The sequence below is a fragment of the Bemisia tabaci genome, chromosome 6 (assembly GCF_918797505.1).
Source record: "Bemisia tabaci chromosome 6, PGI_BMITA_v3".
NCBI classification, from domain to species: Eukaryota; Metazoa; Arthropoda; class Insecta; order Hemiptera; family Aleyrodidae; genus Bemisia; species Bemisia tabaci.
Genome location: NC_092798.1, coordinates 37,135,434 through 37,162,395, shown reverse-complemented (window position 1 = coordinate 37,162,395; position 26,962 = coordinate 37,135,434). Strand labels below are relative to the sequence as shown.

Here is a 26,962-nt window from a genome sequence, read left to right as displayed (position 1 = left end):
AAATCGCTGTGACACTTAGACGACGCGTCATTATTTATGACTGTCCTCTAATTTTCTCCGTAAAAAGAGAAGAAATAACTACCCCAATACCCACGATGTAGAATCTAGGACCATGATTTTTTTTTTGGTAAAAAGCAAAAACGGAAAATAGGCTCAAATATAATATCGCGACGAAATTTCCCGTGTTTTCAATTAAAATCGTGCATAAAATTGTTGTACATTTTTCAGAGAATCAGCGCGTATATTTTAAAAAATATTGAATGAAAGTGAAGCATTGACCGTGATTTGCAACGTTGCAATCGAGGTAAATGAGCTCCTACTCGCGTAGAAACATCATTATTTGAGTTCGTTTACGGCAGGCGTGACATACAACTATTTGACCACGGGTGTAAGCATGCTGCAGCTCCGCCGGATTGAAGGCGCGTCAAATTGCGAAGCTGTCTTGACCGCCCTGCCGAGCCTCGCTGGCGGGACGAACGCTAAAATCGCTGTGACACTTAGACGACGCGTCAATATTTATATTTTTCTTCTAATTTTCATCGTAAAAAAAAAAAAAAAAAAAAAAAAGAATAACTATCCTAATAGCTACGATTTAAAATCTGGGACCATGGTTTTTGTTCGGTAAAAAGAAAAAAAGGAAAAAAGGATTAAATATAATATCGCGACGAAATTTCCCCTGATTTCAATTCAAATCGTGCATAAAAATGTTCTATATTGTTCAGAGAATCAGCGTGTATCTTTTGAAATCTATCGAATGAAAGTGAAGCATTAACCGTGGTTTGCAACGTTGCAACCGAGGTAAATAAGCTCCTTTTCGCGTGGAACCATCGATATTTCAGTTCGTTTGCGGCAGTAGTGACATACAACTATTTGACCGCGGGTGTAAGCATGTTGCAGCTCCGCCGGATTGAAGGCGCGTCAAACTGCGAAGACGTCTTGACCGCCCTGCCGACGGACGGGCGGGCAGCCTCGCTGGCGGGACGAACGCTAAAATCGCTGCGACTCTTCGACGACGCGTCATTATTTATATTTGTCTTCTAATTTTCATTGTAAAAAGAGCAAAAATAACTACCCTAATACCTACGATGTTGAATCTAGGACCATGGTTTTTTTTCAATAAAAAGAGAAAAAGGAAAATAGGACTAAATATAATATCGGGACGAAATTTCCCGTGATTTCAATTAAAATCGTGCATAAAATTGTTGTACATTTTTCGGAGAATCAATGCGTATCTTTATAAAAATATTGAATGAAAGTGAAGCATTCAGCTTCTGGTTTCTACCCGGGTGCTTTCTGGGCGTTACCCTTGACCACCGGCTGCTACTACATTAAAAACCCATCTATAACTTTCTTTTCTTTCACTTCCGTCGAGCTTCTAGTTCCTGCTCGGGGGGTTTCTGGGCGTCATACTCAGCCACTGGCTGCCCTTTTAAAAATACATCTTTAACTTTCATCCCTTTCACTTCCGTTAAGCCTCTGGTCTCTGCTCGGGCAGTTTCTGGGTGTCACCCTCGGCCACTGGCTGCCTTTTTAAAACACATCCTTAACTTTCAACCCTTCCACTTCCGTTGAGCTTCAATAGTTTCTGATCGAGGGGTTACTTCCGGCCACTGGCTGCCCTTTTTAAAACACATATATATCTTACACTCCTATCTTTTCCGTTAAAGCTTACTGGTTTCTGCTCGGGCGGTTTCTGGGTGTCGCCCTCAGCCACTGGCTGCTCTTCTATAACTTGCTGCACGTCTATAACTTCCATCCCTTCACTTCCGTTAAGCTTCTGGTTTCTGCTCGGGCGGTTTCTGGGTGTCGCTCTCAGCCACTGGCTGCACATCTATAACTTCCATCTCCTTCACTACCGTTAAGCTTCTGGTTTCTGCTCGGGCGGTTTCTGGGTGTCGCCCTCAGCCACTGGCTGCCCTTCTTTAACTGGCTGCACATCTGTAACTTCCATCCCCTTCACTTCCGCTAAGCTTCTGGTTTCTGCTCGGGGGCGTCACCTTCGCCCTCCGGCTGCCCTTCTCCCTCTTGACCACCCTCTCCCTGAGCCTCCTCTTCGGCGGCGGCTTCGGCGGCAGCTGCCTCTGCCTCCCGGATGGCCCGGAGCCGTTGCTCTTCGGCGATCTTCCGCTGTCGCTTCAACTCGGCCACGCTGCCCTCCCAGTCGTCGAAGTCGAACGGGAAGAACTGCTCGCGCTCCTTGAGCCCAATCGTAGGGTCCGGCGAGATGTAGATCGGGAACAGCTGCGAGAACAGCAGGATCGACTCGTCCTTCTTCGTGTCCTTCATAGCGATCACCAGCTTGCTCAGCCTGAAACGGTATCCCAAGCCGTCGTGTTTTTCAAAAGCTGGCAACGCTGCTTTATCACCATTTAAATCGATCGATTCTTGGTGAGGCTACACGGAAAAAAATAAATTGCTGATTCAACAATTCAATTGCTAAAAACAGTGAGTGCAATGTTTCAACGTAGATTTTACAACAAAAAAATGCTACTCTTACCACATTCTAAACTAATTTAACCGCGGGGGTGGTTGAAGTAGCATTTTTTTGTTGTAAAATCTACACTGAAACATTGCACTCACTGTTTTTAGCAATTGAATTGTTGAATCAGCGATTTAATTTTTTTCCTTGTAGAGCACCTATTTAGCGAGAGTATAGCGCTGTCTCCACTCGTCAAAATGGCGTCAAAATGGAAGCTCAAAGTGAATCTATTTCAACGATAAGTGGCTCAAAGTCGGGACTTGATGCGATTGATGAGTGTTGCAACTCAAAATAGAGCGGCGCGGCCCTTTTTTGATCAACAATCGCGAGCAGATCGTACTTATCGATTCGCTTTGAGCTTCCATTTTGACGCCATTTTGACGCCATTTTGACGAGTAGAAATAGGGCTTATGGACAGATCGCTTCATGGAGCTCTTGGGGCCCAAAAGTGCAGCCATCCTTCTGACCGAATTTTGACACACAAAATTTCACTGCCAGTCTGCAAATTCCAATTCTAACCAAGATGGCCAAGAATGTACAGAAATGAGCGTTCTTCCGCAAAAATGAGTAAAATGCAGAAGCTGGGTCAAATACCTGCTTAATAAACGACGGTTCGTAACAATGGTAATAGTAAATCGTTCTGGATGATTGAAATTCATAGGTTGGCTGCATTTCTGGGCTCTAGCTTTATTCGCAGAAGCATCGGTGAAGGCCTGATGGGTTTTCGGAGTTTCACCTCTCTCCATACTCTCGCTGTACAGGTGCTCTAGGTGAGGCATGCGGGCTGATTGTTGAAATTAACCGACAATCAACGCAGACATCAAAGCGCTTGACAAAGAGGACATAAGGGCTATGGATAGATCCTATTGGTTGGAATGGGCTCCTGTAGACCGAGGGAGAAAATTATGGACTAACTACGTAGGGTCTATGGTGGGTTGCCATTAGTTAGTCTATTACCTACCTCCTTTGTCCATTGCAACCACCCACTTCCACCAGTATGATCCCTCCATATCCATTTCTGTCTTCTTCGTCTAGCGCTTTGTCTATCAATTTCGACACTCAGTCTGCAGCTTGCTTTAGAGTTCCTTGATAGAGAGTATATCGACATGAAGCCCCTCCACCTTCCATGGAAGCCTTAGGACTCAAAAATGGCGGCGCTTTGTTCTGATTTCCCGAGATGGGTGAGGGGTCATTGCCAACTTTTGACAGTTCTCACCAATCGCTCTTCCTGCCAACTTAACTACATCTAAGATAATATCTCTCGAAAATAACACGCACGATTAGTTGTAAAACTATGTAAATACGTCCAAATAATGAATTTGATTAAAGTGCCTGGTGCGATATGCAAATAAAACTACATTTTAAGTCATCTTGTATTTCCGTTTACCTACAGCGTCCACCGTTTTTGGGTCCTCAGAGCTTCATTAAGCTCAAGATGGAGGAGCCAATCAGAACTCATAGCCACATGGTGATACTCTCTTTATCAAGATACTTGAGCTTGTCTCGTCAAAAATCAATATTTTTCATGAATTTAGACGGAAAAAACAGTGTTGCCAACTTGCAAAATAGCCACTGATTCCAAGTGACAAAGACTGCAATGAAGTATATCTACCGGTAAACTTTGCCATTGAATCAGAGTGTTGCATGTTGTGTGTGTTGCCTGCCTACTAATTGGACTGCATTTTGCAATTTGGAACTATAAATTCTGGCTCATCTGAAGAAACACTTAAGTGCATAGGAAAACTAATGGCACATACGTTGTTTTTAAACCGGGCCAGAATTTATAGTTGCAAATTAAAAAATGCAGTCCAATTGAAAGTGCTCCTCTTATTGGAATGTACCAGAAATTAAACAAGTTGGATTTTTTCCTTGCGTTGCAAACTGCCTATCTTCCTGACGAGTAAAGCTCATTTTATCGATTGTTTAAAATCAACATTTTTCGGAAATGCGCAGATAGCGCTCCTGCGGACTGATTATTGAAAGGAATAGACATAGTGATAAGCGAATGAGACAAAGAGAAAATGGAGCAATCCGATTGGTTTAAACTCCGTAGACTGCGATAAAAATAATGGACTTACGGTAGGGCCCCCCGTGAGTTGCAAGTTGTTCATCTATTACTTCCTCCTTCATCCATTGCAACCGCTCGCTTTCACTAATGAGATCCCCTCATTTTCTCTTTGTCTCCTTAGTCTATAGCTTTGTCTAACAATTCTAATAATCAGCTGGCTTTTCGACATTGTCACACAAAGTACGGGCAGATAACCGTCGTTCAATAGACTAATTTGTTGCATTCATTATTTTCTGAGAAAAATTGTGTTGAAACAAGCTTCTGGATTTATCACAATCTCTAACCTTATCGGTTATGGCAAAGGTACAAATTACCTAAAATCAGAGCATTTTATTCTCCAACCGATGGTCTTCAGTTGTATCATCTGCTTATTCTGCATTCCGATCTCTGATTGTATTGTATGGAGATAAGTAAAAACGCAATGAGTATGAATAAACGGGCTTTTGCAATAGATATGTTCTTACTTACAAAATTTGATCTTCGCCGAAGAGGAGTAAATCCTCGTGAGTTTTGCAAAGGAGCTTGGCAGTAGCAGGGTCAGCGCTGTCAAAAAAGCCGAATTTTTCCACGATGTCACTGTTTTCTTTTATTGTTTCCATCAGCTCAGGAGCTTTTGTGGCCTCGTAAATGATTATGTACTGTAAAAAGAGTAGTTTATTGAATCAACTCCAATATTTTAGTAGAATGCGAGAATCTGACACTTTTCACAGGTGAACGTTGAAAACGTTGCGCTTCCAATAAATATTAAAAATTATTACAAATTGAAGTAAAAAACGGGCAATATTCGTTGATATCAATGATTTTATATCATCCAGCAGAAAGAAAAAAAAACATATTAGTTTCGAAACTGCTCTTTACTTTAAAAACTTTCCGTTTGTTGCAGTGACTGCTCAGTTTTTTTATGGAATGTGCACATATTTTTTTCAAATTGTTGACTCCGTAGAATACGCATCCTGGGTTTATTCATAATTTTTTAAAATGTCTATTTGCCGCGCGGGCTTATTCCTTGACGATCTTGCACGGGGGAAAAAATTCGAGCCTATATGGTTTATTACTACATGATTTCAAGCGTAGACCGTAGAAGCAATTGCGTCTCGCCAAAACTACCTGAGCTAAGAAACGAGTTTTTCTGACCGTTTCTTTCGCCTGATGGCCGTTTAGACCGTTTGGAACAACTAGCTCTCTTATTTCCTAATTATGAGCTCTAAATGAACTCGTAGAGCATTTTAGGCCAGAAAATCTGACTCAGCTGGTCAAGTCCAAGGAGACTAGCTTAGTTTCAGCCCGATCGGAGAACTTTCGATTTTGACCCCGAAATTTCAGTCTATGGTACCCATGTCGATTTTTCTCGATTTTGGACGAGAAAAAGAATTTGAGATTGCCGTCGAATCCTACAAAGTTCGAGGCGTGGAATGTTACACCCAGGCTCGCCAAAGCTTCCTGAGCCGAGAGACGGTCTGACCGTTTTGCAAAAGTTCCCTGACCGAGCATCCTCTGGCCTATCGATCGCGCGAATCAGCGGACTAGATGCGCTTTTTCAACCAGTGAATCAGACTTAGCGGGTCATTTTCAAGGAGACTTGCTTGGTTTCGGTCCGATCAGAGAAGTTCGTAATTGCAGTCTGTCAGTATATTTATACTAATCGCTCAGCTTTTTAAATTTTTCGGGCGGTTGAGAAGGCGTAAAATGACATTTCAATCGAGTATTGTGAATTCCAAACATGACATTTCACAGTTTGTGGTGGTTTTTCCTTAGACGTGAGGCAGAGCTTTTTATAATATTGCGAAACTGAAAGCGCGACACTACGAAGGCCCACATTTTTTTGCCACTTTGAAATGCCTCCACGTCAAAACCGGCATAATGCACTGCTCATAGTGACATCGATGAGTACATTTTTGTGCCACATTTTTTGTTGTCCTGAATTTTTGTAGATGACTAATTTAGTCCTTGCCTAGTGCCACATTTATGTATCCTTCGAGACACTCTCGTTGTTTCCTCTTTTACCTTTGACGGCATGTTCGTAGACAGGAGGATTCAACTATGTTCCTTACTTTACAAAAGAGTACATCTGCCGTGCTAAGCAAGAATGCCGTAAATCTATCAAAATTTTCCCCCGTTTTTTGGAACTTAACAGTTTATAAAATAAAAACTGTTTTATCCACGCACCTCTAATTTCTGGGTTAAGTTCTTGATAGTACCTCCGAAAGAATTCTAAAAAAACATTGACCCAAGGTACACAAGATTTTCTGCTATGATACATTGCATCCAAAAAATTTAAAATGGCGTTTTCGCGTTGTACGGCAGACATCATAGAGTCCTAATGTAATTTGGAGAGCTGGCGCCTTATTGTTCTGCTCGACGAGTTCCGAGCCCGGTGTGCGGGTCACTTTTCGATACATACTCGATCCAAAATGGCGGGGTGGAATACGTAGTAATTCCATGGCCAGCGGGGATTTTATTAAAGTTGTTGGACAAAGCGATAGACAAAGAAGACATAGGGAGTATGGAGCGATCTTATTGGTTGACATGGTTGGTTCTTATAAACTAAGGAAGTAAATGATGGACTAACTGTCTAGTCTTTAGTGGGTTGCCGTTAGTTAGTCCATTACCTACCTCCTATGTCCATTGTCACCACCTGCTTCCACCAATAGGATCCCTCCAAGTCCCTTTTGTCGTCTTTGTCTATAGATTTGTCTATCAATTTCAATAATCGGACCGCAGGTCCCCATGTATCGCTAACAATCGATTATGTATCGAAAAAGTGACCGGGCGGCGCACAGGAGTCTCGGAATGCGGGACCTGGAAATTGCTTTAAAGTCTCGCCAGCTCTCCCATTTACATTACGACTCTATATACTCTATGTTACTTTACAAGATACCTACCGACGGCGGTGGCAGCTTCTCATCGACGTGACCCAAAGCCTCCACGCGCCGTGGGAAAACTTGCTGAAAAATCGCTGCCTTCGACAGAGGACTGGTTGGAGTCCACAACGCCAGCTCCTTCTCCCCAGATTCAGTTGTGTTCATGTACACTTGCGCTATACTGTAAAAAAAGTGAAGTTAAAATCGTCTGATGAAATCATGGAAGTGCGATCATCGGCTTTTTCCCATTTAAAGCTATGCTAATAGAATCGACTGTTAAAGTTACCCCTAATAATCGATTTTTTCCCATAAGTTTAAACGTGGGTCAGTTGACTCATCGCTAGGCACGACCCGCCACTGCACTGGGTATGACATTCCGTCTTTTTGTAGACGGGATAACGTAACATAATTTCTACAGCGCAAAACATTCTAATGAAAATGAAAGTTTCGACGAAGGAATTCTTAAGTATTTCTGACGGAAAATTTCACGGATTTTCTCTCGGACTGCACACAAAATCACCCAAGTTTTGGAAGGAGTTCTATTATATTTGTATGAACCCTCGTAGATAAACTCGCTCCAATATTATTTGATTAACTTAGAAGGCCCTCAAAGCGGGGCTTCACAGGGTGCAAGTCTCTGCCAGACGGAGGGGGGGAGGGGATGCGTAGTGGCCAGTGGTTGTACCTCCTGTTTATAATGGACCTTCCACGTTCATATAGAGACCTTAAATTCTAAAACAAATATGCTTTTAGACGTTATTTTTCATCATGCGAGTAGTGTGTAACATTAATTATAAAATAATGATACTCAAAAGGATGTAATTGCGCACCTCGCCCCTGATTTTTATGAAAATATTTTTTGTTGGAGAGGCTAAAAATGTGTGCGTTCTAATAGAACTCGCAGCCTTGTTGAACTCTTTCGACAAGGAAAGTGAACTTCATTTAACGCGTCAGAGCTATAGTTGATTCACAATCAGTTAGCATGCCAACTTTATCATACGCAAGCTGATGAAGCCACCGAGGATTTTTTTTCACGTTACGCAGAAAAAAAAACCTTTTAAGTGCCGTGAATCAGTGGTAGGCTTATAAAACGATTACGCATTAAAAGCAGATTTACGGTGTAAAAAACCGCACCCGCGCGAGAGAAGGGTTCATTTTGTACCTACCAGTCATACATTCAGTGGCGTACATTTGGTGATTTTGATAGCTATGGACTTCATTTACTTTTCGATATTATACTTTCTGGTGAGATATCTCTAAGTATTTTTCAAGTAGTTACGAAGAATGAATAAGATTTTTATTTTTTAAAAAAACAAAAGCATTTTTGCTGCGATTAAAAGGGAATACAGACGAATTTGATTTTTTTAAAAAAAATTTGGGTTTGCCTTTGACTGTAAAAAAATGGTCGCAATTTTATGTAATAATGTTTAGGACTTAATGGAATTGCTCATTTTGCTTTCAACGTGTATAGAGTTCTTTAAAATAGTCACCTGGCAAATTCAGAGAAAAACATACCTACAGAGGAACATCTTCGGTGACCCAACCGCACTTGCCTGACATCATTATGAATATTATGCAATTTTACACATGGTCAACAATTTGCAAAACAATAATTGTCGGGCAATAAGAGCGTGACCCTATGAAAATTATATTTTGTCTCATCCGATTAGACTGCCTAGATTAAGAATTCAGGGTCTCTGAATTATAGTGTCACCGCATGAGCCATCCCTTAATGGAGGAGCTGTTTAAAGTAAGATTATCAGCATTGATCTTGAACACTGGAAAACATTGTTGAAAACCCGTAATTCAGTCAGAAAAAAAACTTGGTTCATTTTAATAATTTTGTTCCCTTAATGATTTTAGGAGATATGAATTTTTTTGAATAAGTATGCAGAATTGTCTTTTTTTGAATTCAAAGAAGACACATTTGTCATCGGTAACAAAATAACATTTCCTTGGATTAAACAGTCAAAATTAAAGAAAACTCGTTTGACTCTTTCTTTTAAATCCATTAGGTACGAGACATTTTCTTTAAACCAAATACAACTTTTTTCAAATGAAAAAAATCATTTCCTAGCAAAACAACTCAGGAAATGCGTCATTCAATAATAATTTCTCCAGTTTCACCGACCTCTTCCAAATTGTATTCAAATTTTTCTTGTGCAGTTTTGTTGTTAGGCAAAACCTTACTACGAATCTGGGCGTTTCCTTGGAAATTTGAATCCACCTAGTGCGACTTACACACACACACTCACCCTCAGACACAAAAAAAAATATTTCTTTCAGTGAAAGGTGGCGGATATTCGTAAAAGCCTCTCAGAACCCCTTAGGCTAAAAATTCTCCATTTTTCTCTGCTCCGTCTTGAAACTTGGTCCAATTTCCAGGTAATCTACTCAGCGATCGGGGCAAAAGCACATCCACCCGTAAATCAGGCAGACAAGTCTACATTCGATCAGTCGATACAGATCGGTACACTCGATGCGGAGCCTTGGGCGCCGACACCCGAACTCGGTCCTCCGCAGGCGACCGCAGCTGATCCGGCGGAAGCTCTTTCCGGAAATGCGCGGTTGGAAAGAAGAGGCTTGGACAATCCCTCGCCCGACACCGGCAAGCGCAAACTCTGCTGCTACGGCTGGGGAATCAGTGTCACAAGAAACCGCTTTGTCAAGTATTACGGCGATTTCCTCAATTTCAGGTTCAGGAAGGTTAAGGTCGTAGCGATCGGTCCGAAAGATTCCCCTCTGACGGTCACGTTCACGAAGAAGACACCGAAACGGGGGACACCGAGAGGGGAGGTTAGAGTCAACGGGGAAATAGTCCTCTCGGACTGCGACCAGGTGAGTCCGAAGACGACTTATCAAAAACTCGGGGGTTCCATGTGGAAAACGAACCTGCCGCTCGGGGGCGAAGAGATGTCGGAGGAGGAGGTCCAGGTGTTCCTGAAGGAAGTCAAAAGGAAGAGACCACTCGCGCATATGATAACTAAGGCGGCAATTGCGACACAAAGAGTTATGAGGACGACGCTGGGCGCTGTTGCGCAATTTGCGCAACGCCTGAGAATCCGTGACAGGAAGGCGAGGCCGAGGCAACAGCAACGACTTCAGAGTCGTGGCCTAAAACAACGTGGCGGGCGTTTGGAACTATGGACACCACGTGAAGTAGCAAATTACCAGAAGAAGTATGGCGGGAAATGGATCAGGCTGCCCTTGCGTAACCTAGTAGGAACCAGCAAAACAAAGTAGGCAACCAGCAAAACAAGCGGATTGGAAAGCGGAATACTCGCATTGGAGCTTAAAATTCATGAGGAAACACTAATAAACTCATTTGCTGCAGAATTGTATTTTATTTATTTATTTAAACGGTTTTAGATTATGACCTCTCCCTTACCAAAGATATTTTATTGCTAAAGGGGGAGTTAAATCAGAAAGTGCCTTCATATTTCTGGTATGCAACACGGACATCTATCGGGTACAAGTAGTTGCATCAAGGCGCTAGAAACAGTTCTGCGTTCCATCGCGCCGGGATATACGCACCATAGCCGCGTATCTAGTGTCTCATTCTGTTGGTAGAAGGAACTAAAATGATTGATTGCTTTTGATGTTTACTGCGCACGCCGTAGCGCATTGTAGGATCAAATAAAATACACCGAAAAAAAAGGGAAGTTAAATTAACATTCTGAATGTAAAAAAAGTGTGCGAGAACTTATAAATGCTGAATTACCCGCCACAGCACTTAATTTTACATCTTGGCATTGCTGAAGTAACTGCTGTGGCAGGTATTTTAGCATTTTGTAAGTTCTCGCACACTTTTTTTTACATCCAGAATGTTAAATTAACTTCAATTTTTTTTCGGTGTATGTTTTAGGGACTCCAAACTGTTATCATTCTGAAAATGTGAAAGTTATTTTCGGAAGTCAACGCTTAGATTCGTCAAAGTAAGGCTGTAGCCGCATATTTAGTGCCTCATTCTGTTGGTAGGGGGAACTAAAACGATTGCTTTTGATGTTTAATGCACACACCGTAGCGCATTGCAGGATCAAATAAAATATTTTTTGGGGACTCCAAACTGTTATCATTCCGAAAATGCAAAAGTTATTTCCTGAAGTCAACGCTTAGATTCGTCAAAAGATGGCTCGTGACCGGAGTGTTGAGCATAATTGGCTTTGCAAACCCGAGCTAATATTTAAAAACTCGCAGAACCAAGTGCTCAGCCCGACATTTGTTACGTTACTGTGTCCATAAAAATGCAGCTTTTGAAAATGTTTTCCAGTGAGTATTATCGCAGTTGATTGCGTGGCGCTAGCAATGACCACTACCATGGGACTGAATTTTTAAATTGATAGACAAAACTATAGAAGAAGAGGGAAAAAGGGAAGAGAAGCGATCCTATAATGGTTTAAACGGGCAGTTCTCATAGACTAAGGGAAAAATTATGGACTAACTGGACGGAGTTAAACAAAAAGGAGCCAAGCCATATCGGGATCGAACCGAGAAAAAGAGGTATAAAGTTTGGCTCCTGCATAAGACTCAATGTAAAAGATAAACTTCAAGTTCAATTTCTGCAAAATTTGCTCCAACAAAAACTTTGAAATTTTGGCGATAGATAGTAGAGCAGTGGTTGAGTTCAAAACCACTCATACCTCGGTTTTTTTCCAAATTGTGGGTTGGTTCCTTTCTGCCTTACTCAGTTCAACTATAGAGTCTCTAGTGGGTTGTCGTATGTAAGTCCATTGCCCATTACAACTACCCGCTCCCACCAATGAGATCGCTCTATTTACCCTTTGTCTGTAGCTTTGTCTATTAATTTCAATAATAAGTCCACAGGCCACTATATTCTCGTGAAAAATGGATTCTTTGTCTTTACTTGATTCATTCGTCGGTAATTACTTTACCTCTTAGGTGCTGGATTTAGGCAGTCTCCGTTGCCTGTCGCAACCATGACCGTTTTCTGTTCTATGACACCCAAATCAAGGGGTTCCTCCTTCTCAGGGGGGGCTTCAGGGTCCGGGTTGACCGGTTGATACTGTAGTAACGTCACATAGCACTCCAATGACGTCAGAGTCTTTTTAAAAGCGTCCGTTAGCTCCAGCCCGGATTCGTAGAAAACCTGTGGTTTTTCGAAAATAATTCAGAGGATAATGTAAAATTATAGAATTTGTAGATGAAATGCTGCACGATGGATTAAAGGAGTTCGTTTGATTTAAACCCAAGTTAGCGTATTCCAAAAAAATCTCTCGTAGTATTAGTTGCTAAAAATGTTAAGAAACTCATAAAGTTTGAAGAGGAGACCTCTTATCGACGATCTCATCACTACCACACATTTAATCTTATAGATAATGATATTTTGTTAATTTGTCAAAACCTGAGATAAATTTTATAAAACCTAAGAAAATTTGTGATAACCAATATAATCTGTTAACAAACTGATCTGTTAATCTTCATTGTACCCATTGTGACCCGTACCTATGGCCTAACTTACGATGTATTAAAGAAATTCGTTTGACCCAAGTTAGCATACTCGAAAACAAACTCTCGTAGTATAGTTGCTAAAAACGTTAAAAAACTCATAAAGTTTGAAGAGGAGAACTCTTATCGACGATCCCATCACTCCACACATTTAATCTTATAGATAGAGATATTTTGTTAGTTTGTCAAAACCTGAGATAATTGTTAATACCTAAGATAATTTGATGAAACCTACGAAAATTTGTGATAACCAATCTAGTCTGTTAACAAACTGATCTGTTGATCTTCATCATACCCATTGTGACCGTAACTAGCCTAACTTACAATGGCTAATGTATAGCGATAAACTAAACTTGAATTTGAATTTGAAAAACTGTTAAAATATCCGAGTTAGGAACTATCCCTTTTTTTTTCTTGTGCACTTAAAAATGTCACTATGTACATGTATTATGGATTTAGTATGATTATATTTAATTTAGCAATTATATTTTTGGTACTCGTATTTTCATTTAACTATGCAGTTCTTTGTTGTGTGTTGTGCATCAGAATACTTAATTTTTTGAAACTAACGCAATTTAGATGACCTTTTTTTCCATAGCTTTTTGAAAATGTCAATTTCACATTAATTTTACTGGAATAAGAACAAAAGGGGCTTCCTAACTCCTAAATTTTCACATTTTTTCTCTTTTTTTTCTAAATTTTTGTGACAGAACACTTTCATTGGTAAATATTATTAGGGCAGTTATAGAATGCACTTTTGGGTAGTTGTCATAATGAGCGCAGAAACACCATCGCGTTTATTGGAATAATAATATGGGTTTACTGGAATAACAGTGTGATGTTACTGTGCCTATCAATAAGTTTATCAAAATAGATACACAATTTCACCACCTTAAACCCTCATATGGCGTGACATTCAAACCGTGTGAACGTTGTAGAATAAGCGTGTTTGTCTATGTCTATGCTTTTAAGTAGAGGCTGATCACTCATTCATAGACTTCATTAAATAAAAGAACGTAATAGTGTATTAATTAGGAAAATTACACTAAAAAATTCAGCACGATGATTTGGCACACTGCTTGAGCTACGTGTATGTGTTCATTACGCATTTTGAGTACAAACTACGAATGTAAGGTGTACGAACTACTAAGGTGTTGGAGTGGGTCCCTCCAGGTAGGCGACGGAGAGGGCGTCCAGCCAAACGGTGGGTAGAGGGCATCCGTGAAGAGATGGAGACATGCCAGCTTCTGGAGGATCTCTACCATGACAGATTCCTGTGGAGAGTAGGCGTCGCAGAGCGCCCTAGCGCGCCGTAAAAGCGGCTTATACACACATACTACGAATGTTACACTGCAGACATAAATAGATTTGGAACACAATTACCAAATCAAGATTGTCCTTGGTGATTTGAAAAGGAAGCTGATCCACGACGCTCAGAGATGCCTCTTCGTAGAGTGGAAGCAGTTTCAAGGCAGGCTCACAACCAAGACTTTCGGAGTAAACAGTCGGGAAGAAAATTATCACAGAGTTTGAGGTCAGTTTCTGAGCCAGACGTTTCAGTGACCGTAATTTGGCTTTTCGAATCTTCTCCGCTGTATAATGAAAAGTAAATAATAATGTCCATTAATATTTTATATTATTTTTATAGAATGAAGATGCCTTTTTCGGTGAGATAGATATTGACTCGATAACAATGAGTACTCTTATACTAACACAAATATATTAACCTATGCGTCAAGGGTGAGGAATCAGCCACTGCTTTAAAAATATAAAAAAAATGTATCGCTTAGTTGTGAAATTAGAAAAAAAATATATTCCAGTCTATGACATTGCAAAACTTGTCTTAAGGTGAATCCAGGCTTGGAACTTCGCGATTTCGCCACCACGTCGCGCTGCTCAGAGTAGCCGCATATATTTGCCAAAATAATAAAAACCGTAATACATATTCAAGATTGGAGATCCAAGGGATATAGCAACATACTTGAGGAACACTCAGTAAAAAAATCTTCTCAAAATTCCCAAAAATAAAGTCGTAACTACGGCGGAAAGTAATTCCCATTGCGGCAATGGGAGTGAGAGAGACAGAACATAAGGTATTCGGTTGCGCGCTCGGCCGCCGCCGCTGAGCTGAAAGTTTCAGCCGTACTTTCTCTGCGCTTGTAATTCTAATTGCCAATATTTTTGGCTCAAAAAATCAAACGAAAAATAATCTATATCTTGTGGATCTCATTTTTGTAATTTGAACAATAATATTTCAGTAATCGTCGAAGGAAAGTGAAATTCTCAGTGGTGACTGGTGGCGCTATCTCTAATCTTGAATTATCTCTAATCGAACCCTGGATTCACCTTAACATTTTATTTAAATATAGAAAAATCAACAAATTTTAATCTATGGAAAGCATGATTTTTCTTAGGCAAATTGTCGGTGGAACTGAGAGAATGTGTATCTCGGTTACAGGAGTCGCAGACCTCTTCTAAAACTTTGTCCTTTACATGGAAAAATACTTTAAGTCATTTCTTGGAAACTTCTCTGATGATTGCCCCTGCATATGAGAGGAATATTTTAGGTCTTCAAGCAAAATCTTTGGTTGATCTCCTTCAATAAAAAACAAGCAGAAAAATCCAACATGAAAGCGTGCCGAATAACTAAAATGTTGGACACATACCTACTATTTTCACGTCTTTGTTATTTGCGTCAATTCGTACTTTTTGCTATATTTGGGAGAAAATATTGATTCATGAACGTTGAATGTAAATTGATTTTAAAGATTCCGTCCAATTATCTTGATTTTAAGCTGATATGCGGCATTTCGCACGACCGTGATTTGGGCGAACTGCCGTGCATCGAAATCGCGTTGAGTTAATCTCTTTGGATTTCGAACTGTAACTTCTCTCCTATTCGGCCGATTTTCACAAATGAGGTCTCTTTTTATTTGTACTTTAACGGAAAGTAAGGAAAAACTCGCTAAATAGACGGAAAACAATTTTTGTGAAAATTTGGTGGATCCTGGCGTCACGGTGAATGGTTAATCGGGCGTGGAAGATAATAGGTTCGACGAGGCGACCCTCTCCTCGCCGTCTTTTATTGCCTTGCTCGAAACCTGACACCCAAAGCTATATCGGGAGATAACTGCAGTGGTTTGAGTGGATTTCTGCAGGGGCCACGGTTAGTACATGGTATAAAGAGTCACGAGGCTCATCACAGATTGCACTTGCAGTGCAAGACGCTCATTGGCTAAACAGTTTTGGCGGGAAAAAAGGTTCTAGAGTTGAGTCCTCCGAGCGTAAGAAAGCTTCTATGAGGTTTTTGTCAAATGAAATAATACGGTTTTGACAGGAAAATGTTCTCAAGGGTTCCCAATTAGCAGTTCATTCGGTTTTTTGGTAAGAGACCATCAGGGCTTGACAGTATAATGGTTCAAAGACAAGAAAACGGGTCCGAGGAAAAAAATATTTGGACGGCCCGTTGAATAGCATTGGTTGATCGGTGTGCTGCACTATGGTACATCCGAGTGATTTCAAAAAGCGAGCCCTACTGGCACGCTTAAAACGGGATCAGAGATTCACTACTACAATACTTTACTACTTCTATATTTTTTTTCTTGCAAGTTTCGCTCCTTACACTGTGTACATGTATGTGACTGTCATCATCTCATTGGTCAAAAACGCCGGGAATTCAATTTCGCGGGATACTTCACCAGCCGCACCAGAGTTAAAATATTTGTATCGAAAATCATTGCGCATCTAGGTAATAACTGAAGAGATCTCTGAATCCTCCATTAAACATTCATGAGATGTCTTCTCGCATTCAGTCTGAAGAAACCTTAATGGAAATTTTCGGCATAACTCATGGGTTGCGTCTCTTGTTTTCAGAAATTTTCGAATAGTTGTTTTACTTTACGTATGAATGAGAGCATGAAGATAAAGTTGCTTTTTTTACCTAATTCTTTTGCCTCTTGCTCCTCTTGTTCCCTCTGGAGTCGTTTCTCATATTCCATTTGTTTCCTTTCCTCCTCAGTTATTTCGCTGAAATCAAGCTAAAATCATAAATGATTATCAGCCATATTTGCTAAATGTAGGGCAACATTGAAAAAAAAAATTAGTGAACGGGAATTGATTTACGACAAAGACAGATTCTGCTAATTTAAATTTATCGGCTCGATTTCAAATCGATGCGCTTATAATGATATTTGCTACCAGATATTCTACTTTCAATTACATCCTGACTTTCATTTGAATACGTTTGGTCAAAAGAATTGGAATCAGTATGATCACAATCCGCTCATGCATCTATCGTGAGATGACTCTTTCCAGCTGATCGGGAAAATACTGAAGTTCAGTCACATCACAAACAGGAATAAAGCGATAATAGTCAGCCTCGTTTGATATTTAGAAGTGAAAGAATGAACGTTAATGCATCAAAAATTAAGGTGCCGCAGGACTAACCATCCAATTGTCTTTTCGTATAAGGAATTCATTCACACTTTTTACCCTACCACCTTTTAAATTATGAATATTTACTCAACACCCACATCAAGGTGTTGACTCCATGTTAACTATAAAATCACACTTAACTGGCATCAGCTGTTCTTAGCAATACCATAATGAAATGGTTGTTATAGCAGCGCGCCTCACCTACAATTTCCACTGGTAGTGTAAAAATACATAACAGGTAGGTGGAAACTCCTTCTTGGCAAAGCAAATGATATCCTCCAAATTCTTTGTAGAGACGTTAATAGCCTAGGATGTTGAATGGCTATAAACTAACTAACTAACATATGTTAGGACAACATATAATGAGAATCAAGAGTATTGGGTTATTTATTCAATAGGTAATGAGACTTTGGATGAGTGGTCCCGGAATGGAAATTAATTTTGCTCACATTCATTGAAATTGGCTCCTGTGGAAAATGCTGTCGAGTAACTGAGAAATAAATAATTCACTTCCTAAAATAGTTGAATTTTCTCTGTTGCGAAAACGCAAAAATCGAGGAAAAAGTGTAAAATTGGTGAGTAAGCGGTACACCCAACTAAGTGAAATACAACCATAAAAAGTACAGCCCGTCAGGAGGCAGACTTTTTTGACGGCTAACGTGAGTGAGCTGATTTTTTTGTTGGCTAGCTTTTTAATGTTGACGCACCTTTTGAATCACCCATGACTAGACCAAGCAGGAGTTGCATTCATTTTGGCAGGAAAAATATCAAATCGATTGAAACCCTGACTCAGTGATGCAGTATTTTTTTCAATTTCACGATTGAATCGATGTTTAAAATTACTAAAATTTTACGAAGAGCAGGTAACCGTATTTTAAAGGTGAAATCGTTAAAAATAAAATGAAACGAAACAAAACCAAATTTGACTTTCCTCACTGCTCAGTTTGAAACCAAATTTTAGATGGTTTTATATACCTACCAGTATAGAAATGCCGGCGCGCCTTCATTTTTTACTAATGCAACTGCATGCGCATCGTGTAGTCACAATTTTATCCGGACTCCAACCCTAAATTCCTGAGGACTGAGGGGACTAAGAGCGATGACTTCCGGAAGTAAATTTTACATCATGTATATTTTCTCTGGGGGTGAAAGGGCATACGGAGGATCAACAACATGTTTTCCCGTAACGGTAATAATTGGCTTGTGACGCGCAGTGGCGAAGCGTGAATTATCGATTATCGATATTTCCCAATTCGAAGCCATGGTAAAAAATCGATCTTTAAGATATTCGTTGCGAACATCCTGTTTCTCGATTTTGTTCCATATGTTTAAACGGCATCAATCGATACATTCCAAAGCACGCCACGCCACAAGTGACGAGTAACTTGTTGAGACTTGAGGAGGCCTTGTCCGCACGGGCGCCATTTGGACGAATTAGTTCCGCGAACTGTGGAGCTCGAGGATAAAGTTAGCTAAGTTATAGTAAGTTCCTGGAACAAGTTCGCCCGAAGTTCCGCGAACCGTGCTTGTGTGGACAAGACCTAAGTAATTAGGGAGGAATGTCGATTCGTTGAGCTAAACAGGTCTTGTTTTCTTTTAAATTGATCAGCATATGCTTCAAATAAATGATTTTCAGGTGGAATATGGTGTCGTTATTTGGAAAATCATCCAGTTGTTTGGTTACGTTTTAGGGTATTTTTGCTATTCGATAATTAACTTCAAAGGAGGCGAATTGTAAAATATTCTTGATTAGTTTCAGAATATTAAATAATTTTACAGATAAATGAAAACAACTTACCGATTCTCGTTCCCTCTCTCCAGCCATGACTTTCAGCTCCTTATGGAGCTCTTGCTGTATGAGTCTCATTAATCGTGGAGCGTCGGTTCCCATCATGATTTTGATCAGTCTTCCTCCCTATGACATCAAAATATGCTAATTTTTAGAAAAGGTAATCTATTTTCGTGATATTGCTGCAGACGCATTCGCTTAATCGAGGCAAAAAGCGACTTTCCGATTAAACAACGGTACTTTGGTTATAGGACATTTCGTCAACGATTTTTTGTCCGCGCACCTGTTTTTTCCAGTAATTTACGTCCACGCGTTTTTTCGGCACGGGAGTTTTGGTCCACGTGCCAGTTGAGACCCAAAGTTATTTGGCCCACTTGTAAATACAAACGACAATTGCTCGCGACGTTTTCGGATGAAAATATATAATGTCTTGGAAGAATGAGGGTTCGCTAGTTTTTTTTGTTTTGTCTGTTTGGTCCAACGGAAAATAATATATACCCTGGTAGTACAGGTCAGATTGAAGATGTTTTTAAAATGTGTCATTGATCCGAAAAAATTTCTTTAAAACATTTCAATGAAACATCTTGAAAACATATCATGTGTCCAGACGGTTTTGAAAAGGTTTCTAAAACAACTCTATGTCACCCCTAAATTTGTTTCACAGATACGTCCGATAGATGTTTCTCATACCTTTACAACACATCTCAGTGAGGTATCGGCACCACAAATTCGTCGTAGAAATATATCTGACACATTCTTGAAACATTTCGGTGAGAGGCATGACATTCCTTTGTATCGTCGAAACGTTTCAAAAATGTTTTCAAAACCTTTCAGTGGTTTGTTGAAACATCTTGAAAACATATCATGTGTCCCGACGGTTTTGGGAAGGTTTCTAAAACAACTCTATGTCACCCCTAAATTTCGTTTCACAGATACGTCCGATAGATGTCTCTCATACCTTTTTAACACATCTCAGTGAGGTATCGGCACCGAGGCTATAGGTATCAAACATTTTCAGACATTTGTTTTAACTAATGTCGCTGTGGAATTAGAACCATCACAGCAGGCATCCCTTGATACCAACCCTGCATGAGGGCTGAATCGTTACACTTCATCATTATCAACCTATCAGAGGGATTAGAACACCTTCACTTCAGAGAAGTATGCGCAAAGCACGATGTACGGTTTCAATATTCTAGATAATCCATAACTTTTGAGCTTTTATGGAGATGAACTCGATTCATACAAGGAATTAACCGTGTTAATAATCTCCACATAATTAAATGTCCAAAAAGTATAGCTTGAGACGAAAAATTAAGCTGAAATTTGGTAAAATTGAAAAATTAAACTTCAACGCCCTCTGGTGGATTCAGTCTGAACTAGGTAGGAAAAGTTTTAGAAAGGTCCCAGAAATGTTTCTATTTTATTCAATGAAACATTTCTAAAACGTGTCAAAAACATTTTATGTGACGTATAAATTCGAACAAAATATTCAAAAAGGTTTCAAAGACATTATATTTATTTTTAATTGAAAACCAATCCAAAATGTGTCAGATAGGTTGCTGGGAGGTGTTGTTGAGTCATGCAGGAAAAGTATCTGACAGCACTTGGAGAAGTTGCTTGAAACAAGCTGTAGATTCATTCGAAACATTTTCAAAAACATTTCACCAAACACTTCGAAATTGGAAGTTTCTGAGAACGTGTTGGAGATGTGTTGAAAACATTTTTCTAAAACTTCAGCGACACTGGTTCGATTTATATTCAAAACGTTTTGAAATGAATTGAGGATGCTGATCGGAAAGAGAATTAAAACGTTTTGAAAATGAGTTGGAGATATACCGCACCAATCAGTAATATTTATTAATGATTGAAAACATATCTAAAATGTGTCAGATAGGTTGCTGGGAGGTGTTGTTGAGTCGTGCAGGAAAAGTATCTGACAGCACTTTGAGAAGTTGCTTGAAACAAGCTGTAGATTCATTCGAAACATTTTCAGAATATTTCCAAAACATTTCACCAAACACTTCGAAATTAGAAGTATCTGAGAACATGTTAGAGATGTGTTGAAAACGTTTTTAAAAAGTGATAGTAGAACAATTTGAAAACATTTTGAACACATTTTAAAAACATTGTTTTCACGTTTCTGCAAGATGAAATGAAAATATTTTTAAACTGTGTTCAAAACATGTTGTCTCTGATGAAATATTTTACATGACTCGCAACTTTGTCTTCAAAATGTTTTTAAAACATTTCATTTCCCCTCCAAATTTTTCTTTTGTAAAATGTTTTGGATTGGTTTTCAAAATATTTCTGTTGTGTTAAATGTATCCAATTTGAAAACATTTTCAAAATGTTTTGGATATGTTTCAATGAAATGTTCAAAGTATTTGCGTCATTGAAACATTTCTGAAATGTTTCTAATATGTTTCATCGAGATGAATCAGTTTCGACACAAGTGGAATGTTTCTAAAACCTTACCGATCCGAGCTGTGCTACCAGGGTAGTTGAGAGTTTTGGTAAAAATGGGGGAGCGTCAATTCCATGAGACGAAATTCACTAAAACTCTCTACACCTCTTTGGTGTAACAGGACTTAACTATCTTTCAAGAAATTCCCACCTTGTTATACCCGAACCGGATAAACCTATATATTTGCCTCAGCTGAAGGCTCTTAGATTTTTCCTGTGTACGATAAGTATATCTTGATTTATTTTGCGAGGAAAGATGCTGTACTTTTAAAGGATGCCTGCCATTCTTAATACGTTCAATTTCGTATAATACTGTGCAACACCTCTGTTGTGAAATAGTTGCTTCAGGCGCCGCCGCACGGCGGGCGGGCGGCCAGCGCGGAACGCGCATTGACGCCTACAAACCTAAGTGGATACTTCAAGCCTTGTGCAATGCGTGAAGTATCCACTTAGGTTTGTAGGCGCCAGTGAGCCTCTCGCGCTAGCAGCACGCCGCTCCGCTCTGTTCGGCTTTAATATTTATACTCGCATAGTCAGCGTTTTTCAACTCATGATTTTGAAATGTTAGCACACTCTGCATTGATTACTCTTATTTAAATTGATGGGGAAAAATATGTATCAATTTATCAAAGGAGAATAATAATATAATGTGTGTTTTTTTTAAATATTGGTGGTTCCGTGTCAAATTTAATGATTTCCAAAGCACTTTAATTTTTTCTTTTACATTTTGTGATTTTATTGTGCTGCAGCGAGGTGTATACGCGCAACGAAACGCTCAAAATTTGACCTATTTGACTCTAAAAGATCGATGTACAAATGGGTTAAAACTGCGCAGACCTATTCAATCATAAAACTGTAACTTCAACATCAAAGATCAGCGAAAAGGGTGGTACCCGTGACTGTTTGGCTGTCAGAAAAAAATTAAATTCGGAAAGGTTTTGATTGAAATAATAAATGAAGATTTATGGATTGAATTTCTTGTCGAGCACCGTCAATCAGAAGTTCATTTTTTGCATGGCCATTAAGATTATTGATAATAAAAGTATATTTCGTATTACGCGTTATGACTATTAACTAAATACGATTGTTTGATAAGTAATATTGTGGGCTAAAACAGATTTAGCAGATAAAAAAGATGAAGAATGAGATGCTACAGAGGAATTAAAATTAACAATTATAGAAAATAAAATTATCTCCGACGAAATACTAACCGCAACAAGCATCCATGTTGGTTCACTGCGGTCTTTAAATCTATTTAAAACCGTGATACCCTCAGCTTTCGCCTGAAAAATGATAAATAGCAATCTCAACAGAAATTTTATTTTGAATTCTTCTTTAAAATTGAAGTTCAGTGATCCTACAACGAATCACTGTAAGTAAAAATGTAACGAATAAGACAGACATTGAAGAACAATATGATAGTAATCTTCATATACGATTTGCCTTTGAATTTTGATGGTAAAAGGTTACTTTAGTTGCTCGCCCAAACACTAGGCTACTCAATCTGTTACACTTTATTTGACACAGTCAAGTCCAAATGTTTATTTTTGTAATCATTTACAAAATAATCAAAGTAGGTTTACCACGGTCCTCAATAGTATGTAATACCGGAATACTATTCCAATAGAATGTGGTGGGCAAAAATTATGAAAATTCAATATAAACATAGGAATTTCTTACGACAGCGTAGTGTAAATGGTCACTTCCAAGTTCCAGTTTCAATTTTTTCAGGTTGCCAACCATTCCTATGCATGGTCCACACCATTCGCTGAAAACGTCCACAACTGGAACACGAAGCACAAAAACATATAACCAGAATCTCTAAACTTATTCCGCTCTTGACAGAAAAATAGATGCAAATAGAGCACAGTTTAATTTGATAAAAAAACTTATACTGCTTTATGTTGCAGGAAATACTTCTAAACAACTAATGAAAGGACCTCTTTTCATATGTGGATCCAGATGTTTCAAACGGGGCGTCGGAGGGGAGGGGGAGGGGGAGCGGAAAGGAGGTCCGCAAGGTTCGATCCCCTGAAAATTTTTGAAATTTTAAAAGGCCTAATATGCAGTTTGAGTCTATTTCGTCATGAAGAATTACTAAATATAGGCGTCCTTTCTTCTTCTTTTCTCCGTCCCTACCTTCTCTCTTTCTTCCCTTTTCTTTTTCTGTTTTTATTTTCTTTCTTTTCCTTCTCTTTTCATTTCTCTTTTTTTTAAGGGAGCGGCACACGCCCCCTACGACTTAAGGATCCGTCTATGCCTCTTATTTTCTGAATGACTTCTTGGTTCTACTATTTTTCGAAAAGGAAAAATAGCATGCATGCTCACTTGTTTACGTTTGCATTTGAAATTGATATCACTTTTAAACTGATTTTCAAAGTTGAGAAAATTTATCTGATTTTTTTCCGAGAAAGACTTGGGTTTTGAGTTAAAATTATCTTACCAATCAGGCCCTCGCGATCTATGAATTTTGTCCATTCTTCGTCTGTGTTCAGCTCAACTTGAAGTTGGATTTGACCTCCTTTCTTGGTCATCCCTCTTCGGCCTCCTCTTCCGCCCTGCAAAATCAAAAGTAGTCATCATCGTTGTGCAAAGCACGCCTTAACATACATATAGTCGTATTTCGTGTTGACGTTTCTCGAACCAACGTTTATCCGGAATCAAGATTCGTTTTTACAGTTCCGGCCACTCGTTTTGCGTTGTAGCGTTTCTCGAAATACCGTTTTTCTGCAACGCTCCCATTTTTAATTCCTCGTTGAAAACGCGACGATGAAATACGACTGAAATTAATTTTACCTGCATTCAATAGTCACTTGGAATAATTCTTAATTTTTATTTATTTATTTTTATTTTCAAACATTCGCACAAGAGGGACCCATAATTGGAAGTATGACACATGTAAAGAGCCCCCCGCCCCCTCAATACCCAGTACAATTACTCACAATAAAAGAACAATGAACCTAGAACAATAGCATCATAACAACGTTAATATTACAAAAATTTCAGATACTTGCTGCTGACAAAAATTACAAATTTACAAAGGTCTGTACTAGACGGACCCTCGTTGTCACAAAAATCAAATTGAAATATTGATATCCCATGGAGGATCAATTTACGATTATTCCAGTATTAAAAACACAGCAAAAGTCGACCTGAACAGAGCAGAAGTATTTGAAGTTTGGATCGTATGGTAATTAGAGGAAGATTGCGGTCGCAGAATTGTGAGGTCTCTTCTTACCTGCATGTTTGGACTTAAAAAATAAAATTGCACGAAATTAATATGAACACTGTAAACGAACTGATGAAAAAATTAAGAAGCTGCTTTGAACTTGCACTAAGAGAAACACATGTGGCTTGAATGCCAAAGTTTCGATCAAATTCGACAAAAATCGTTCCTCTGAAAATGCTCTCATAGTATCTAAGGTCTCTATGTCCGTGGGATGTCACATATGGACTCGTAAAGCAGCAAATGAAATAAAAGGTAAGTACAATTTGTTCAAGCATAAAAACCGAATGTCTGGATGACATGAAAGCAATCATGAGAAATATAATTCAATGCATTTCATCGGAACGATGTAAGACAATCGTTAGTCTATGATTTGGGCTTGTTCCCTCTCCACTTTTTACATCCGGTACTTTCAGATTGCATCAAAGTAATTTTGAAAATTTGAAATTTACACTCACCCTCGGACCACCACGTGCCATCGCGTTGGAACCTCTGGCCATTGCAATAAAAATAATGGGGGAATCGACACAACGTGAAAAACGTGTGCAAAACTTAAGTTACACAACCGCTAACTTGCCGGTTCCACACCAAAAAGCTTTGTCAAAGCTTGTTACCATTATTTTCAGTTACAGGAAAATTTTTTGGTTTTAGAAAAAAAACAGCCACTAATACTAAGTCCCTTGGGGGGGTGGGGGGGGGATGCGATATTTCTGAAGTCACCGCGGTTGTCTAAAAAATGAAATCACTCAGCAACGCCCGTCAAAAATGAAAAGTAGAAGTCGGTATTGGAGCCAATATTTTGACCTATGATAAATTCAAAACGCTATCTATGTTTCGTCATTCTCATTGTGAAAGATTGAGTTTTTCTTTAATGCCGTGTATTTTTATTGCATTTAGCGTTTCACAAGTTTTTAGTTTTTCCAGCGTACTAATTTTGATACGTGTAAAAATTTAATAAGAGATTAAGAAAACATGTTTTGATGATTTTTTTCAGAAATTATGAGCGGTAGTAAGAAGAGAAAAACTTTATTTAGACGATCTGATTCGGCATTGATCGACATATACAAAGGAGTTACAAGTGTTTAAAGATGCGCGACTTGGCCGGATTTACAAGTGTTTAAAGATGCGCGACTTGGCCAGATTTACAAGTGTTCAAAGCTGCGCGACTTGGCCGGATTGTGTGCGTAAAATGCGTTTACAAAAGTTAACAGTAATGTATAATGCAAAAACCGGAAGACGTTATAAAAGCCAAACGATCGAGTCTCCGTTCCCGCAAAAGCCGAATCAACAAAGGATGGAAGAGGCAGGGAGGACAGTTAGGAATAAACTAAACGGTTAATTATATAATCGACCCCATTTGTCAAGGGAACAAACGCAAAAGTTGAAAGAGGAATGCCACGTTGACAAAATCCAGGGATACCTCCAATTTTTCCATATGAGCCGGAGTAAAGGTTTCTAGTGGCACTACCCGGTGCGGCAATTCTGGAAGAAACCCAGGTTGCCAGGTAGGGGAAAAATCGGGTGAAAATTCCATAAATCGCCACTTCTATAATTTAAGGGCGTAACCGTATCTTCTTGCAATCCCTAGAAAGCTCAAAATCATGCGGTCGATTTGGCTCATTTTGAAATGCAGTTAAGTCTTTATGTCAATGGAGTAACGGAATGTGACCACTCTTGGGAAATAGCACCGAGCAAATCTGGTTGAAATTACTGATACCGCTATGAATGCAAATTAAGGGGTGATCACGAACATTTTAGAATCTAGACTTTCAAAATCATTGAATCAACCCTTAGTCGTAAGAGTTGGAAACTTGTAGGGATAAAAGCATGGTTTCGAGACAAAATATTACATCTGCCATGTTCACATGGGGGTATTGGGTATTGCCCTTAAAGAACCAGAGTGAGTCTGCCCCCCCGTCCCCCCCACCACTCTTAGTAAAATGATATTAGCAGAGCATATGCACCGTGAAAAATAGCCTGAGGACCCTTGCATTTCCATTTTCCTCCATTTTCCGATATATTCTTCCATTTATTTTTCATGATATGCTGCAGAAAATTTACAAAGTTTGAGACGTTTTGGAAGTACTATGGGTAGAGTTGGACCATTGGTTTGCGCATAGTTTAAGATTGCGTGGAGCTCAAAATGTATCTTACAGAAGTCAATTTGCCAAAA

At 39.3% G+C, this 26,962-nt stretch overlaps 1 protein-coding gene across 1 annotated transcript; it reads right to left on the bottom strand.

The window, feature by feature from the left end:
* Positions 1-608: 608 nt before the first annotated feature.
* LOC109036927 (uncharacterized) lies at positions 609-25,809 on the bottom strand. Its single transcript, XM_072301401.1, has 11 exons — positions 25,248-25,809; positions 24,007-24,121; positions 23,244-23,347; positions 22,775-22,846; positions 19,107-19,223; positions 16,815-16,911; positions 14,258-14,466; positions 12,301-12,515; positions 7,430-7,589; positions 5,016-5,185; positions 609-2,308 (listed from the first exon to the last, which is right to left on the bottom strand). Exons 1-11 carry the CDS (start codon positions 25,287-25,289, stop codon positions 1,966-1,968), a joined length of 1,644 nt encoding a protein of 547 aa, XP_072157502.1. The 5' UTR covers positions 25,290-25,809; the 3' UTR covers positions 609-1,965.
* Positions 25,810-26,962: the final 1,153 nt, after the last annotated feature.

Coding starts and splice junctions, on each gene's coding strand:
- LOC109036927 (XM_072301401.1), bottom strand. CDS start 25,289: ATGGCCAGAGGTTCCAACGCGATGGCACGTGGTGGTCCGAGG. Junction 24,122..25,247: donor TGGCACGTGGTGGTCCGAGG/GTGAGTGTAAAT, acceptor TTGATTTTGCAG/GGCGGAAGAGGAGGCCGAAG. Junction 14,467..16,814: donor GCAAGAGGCAAAAGAATTAG/GTAAAAAAAGCA, acceptor TTCATTATACAG/CGGAGAAGATTCGAAAAGCC.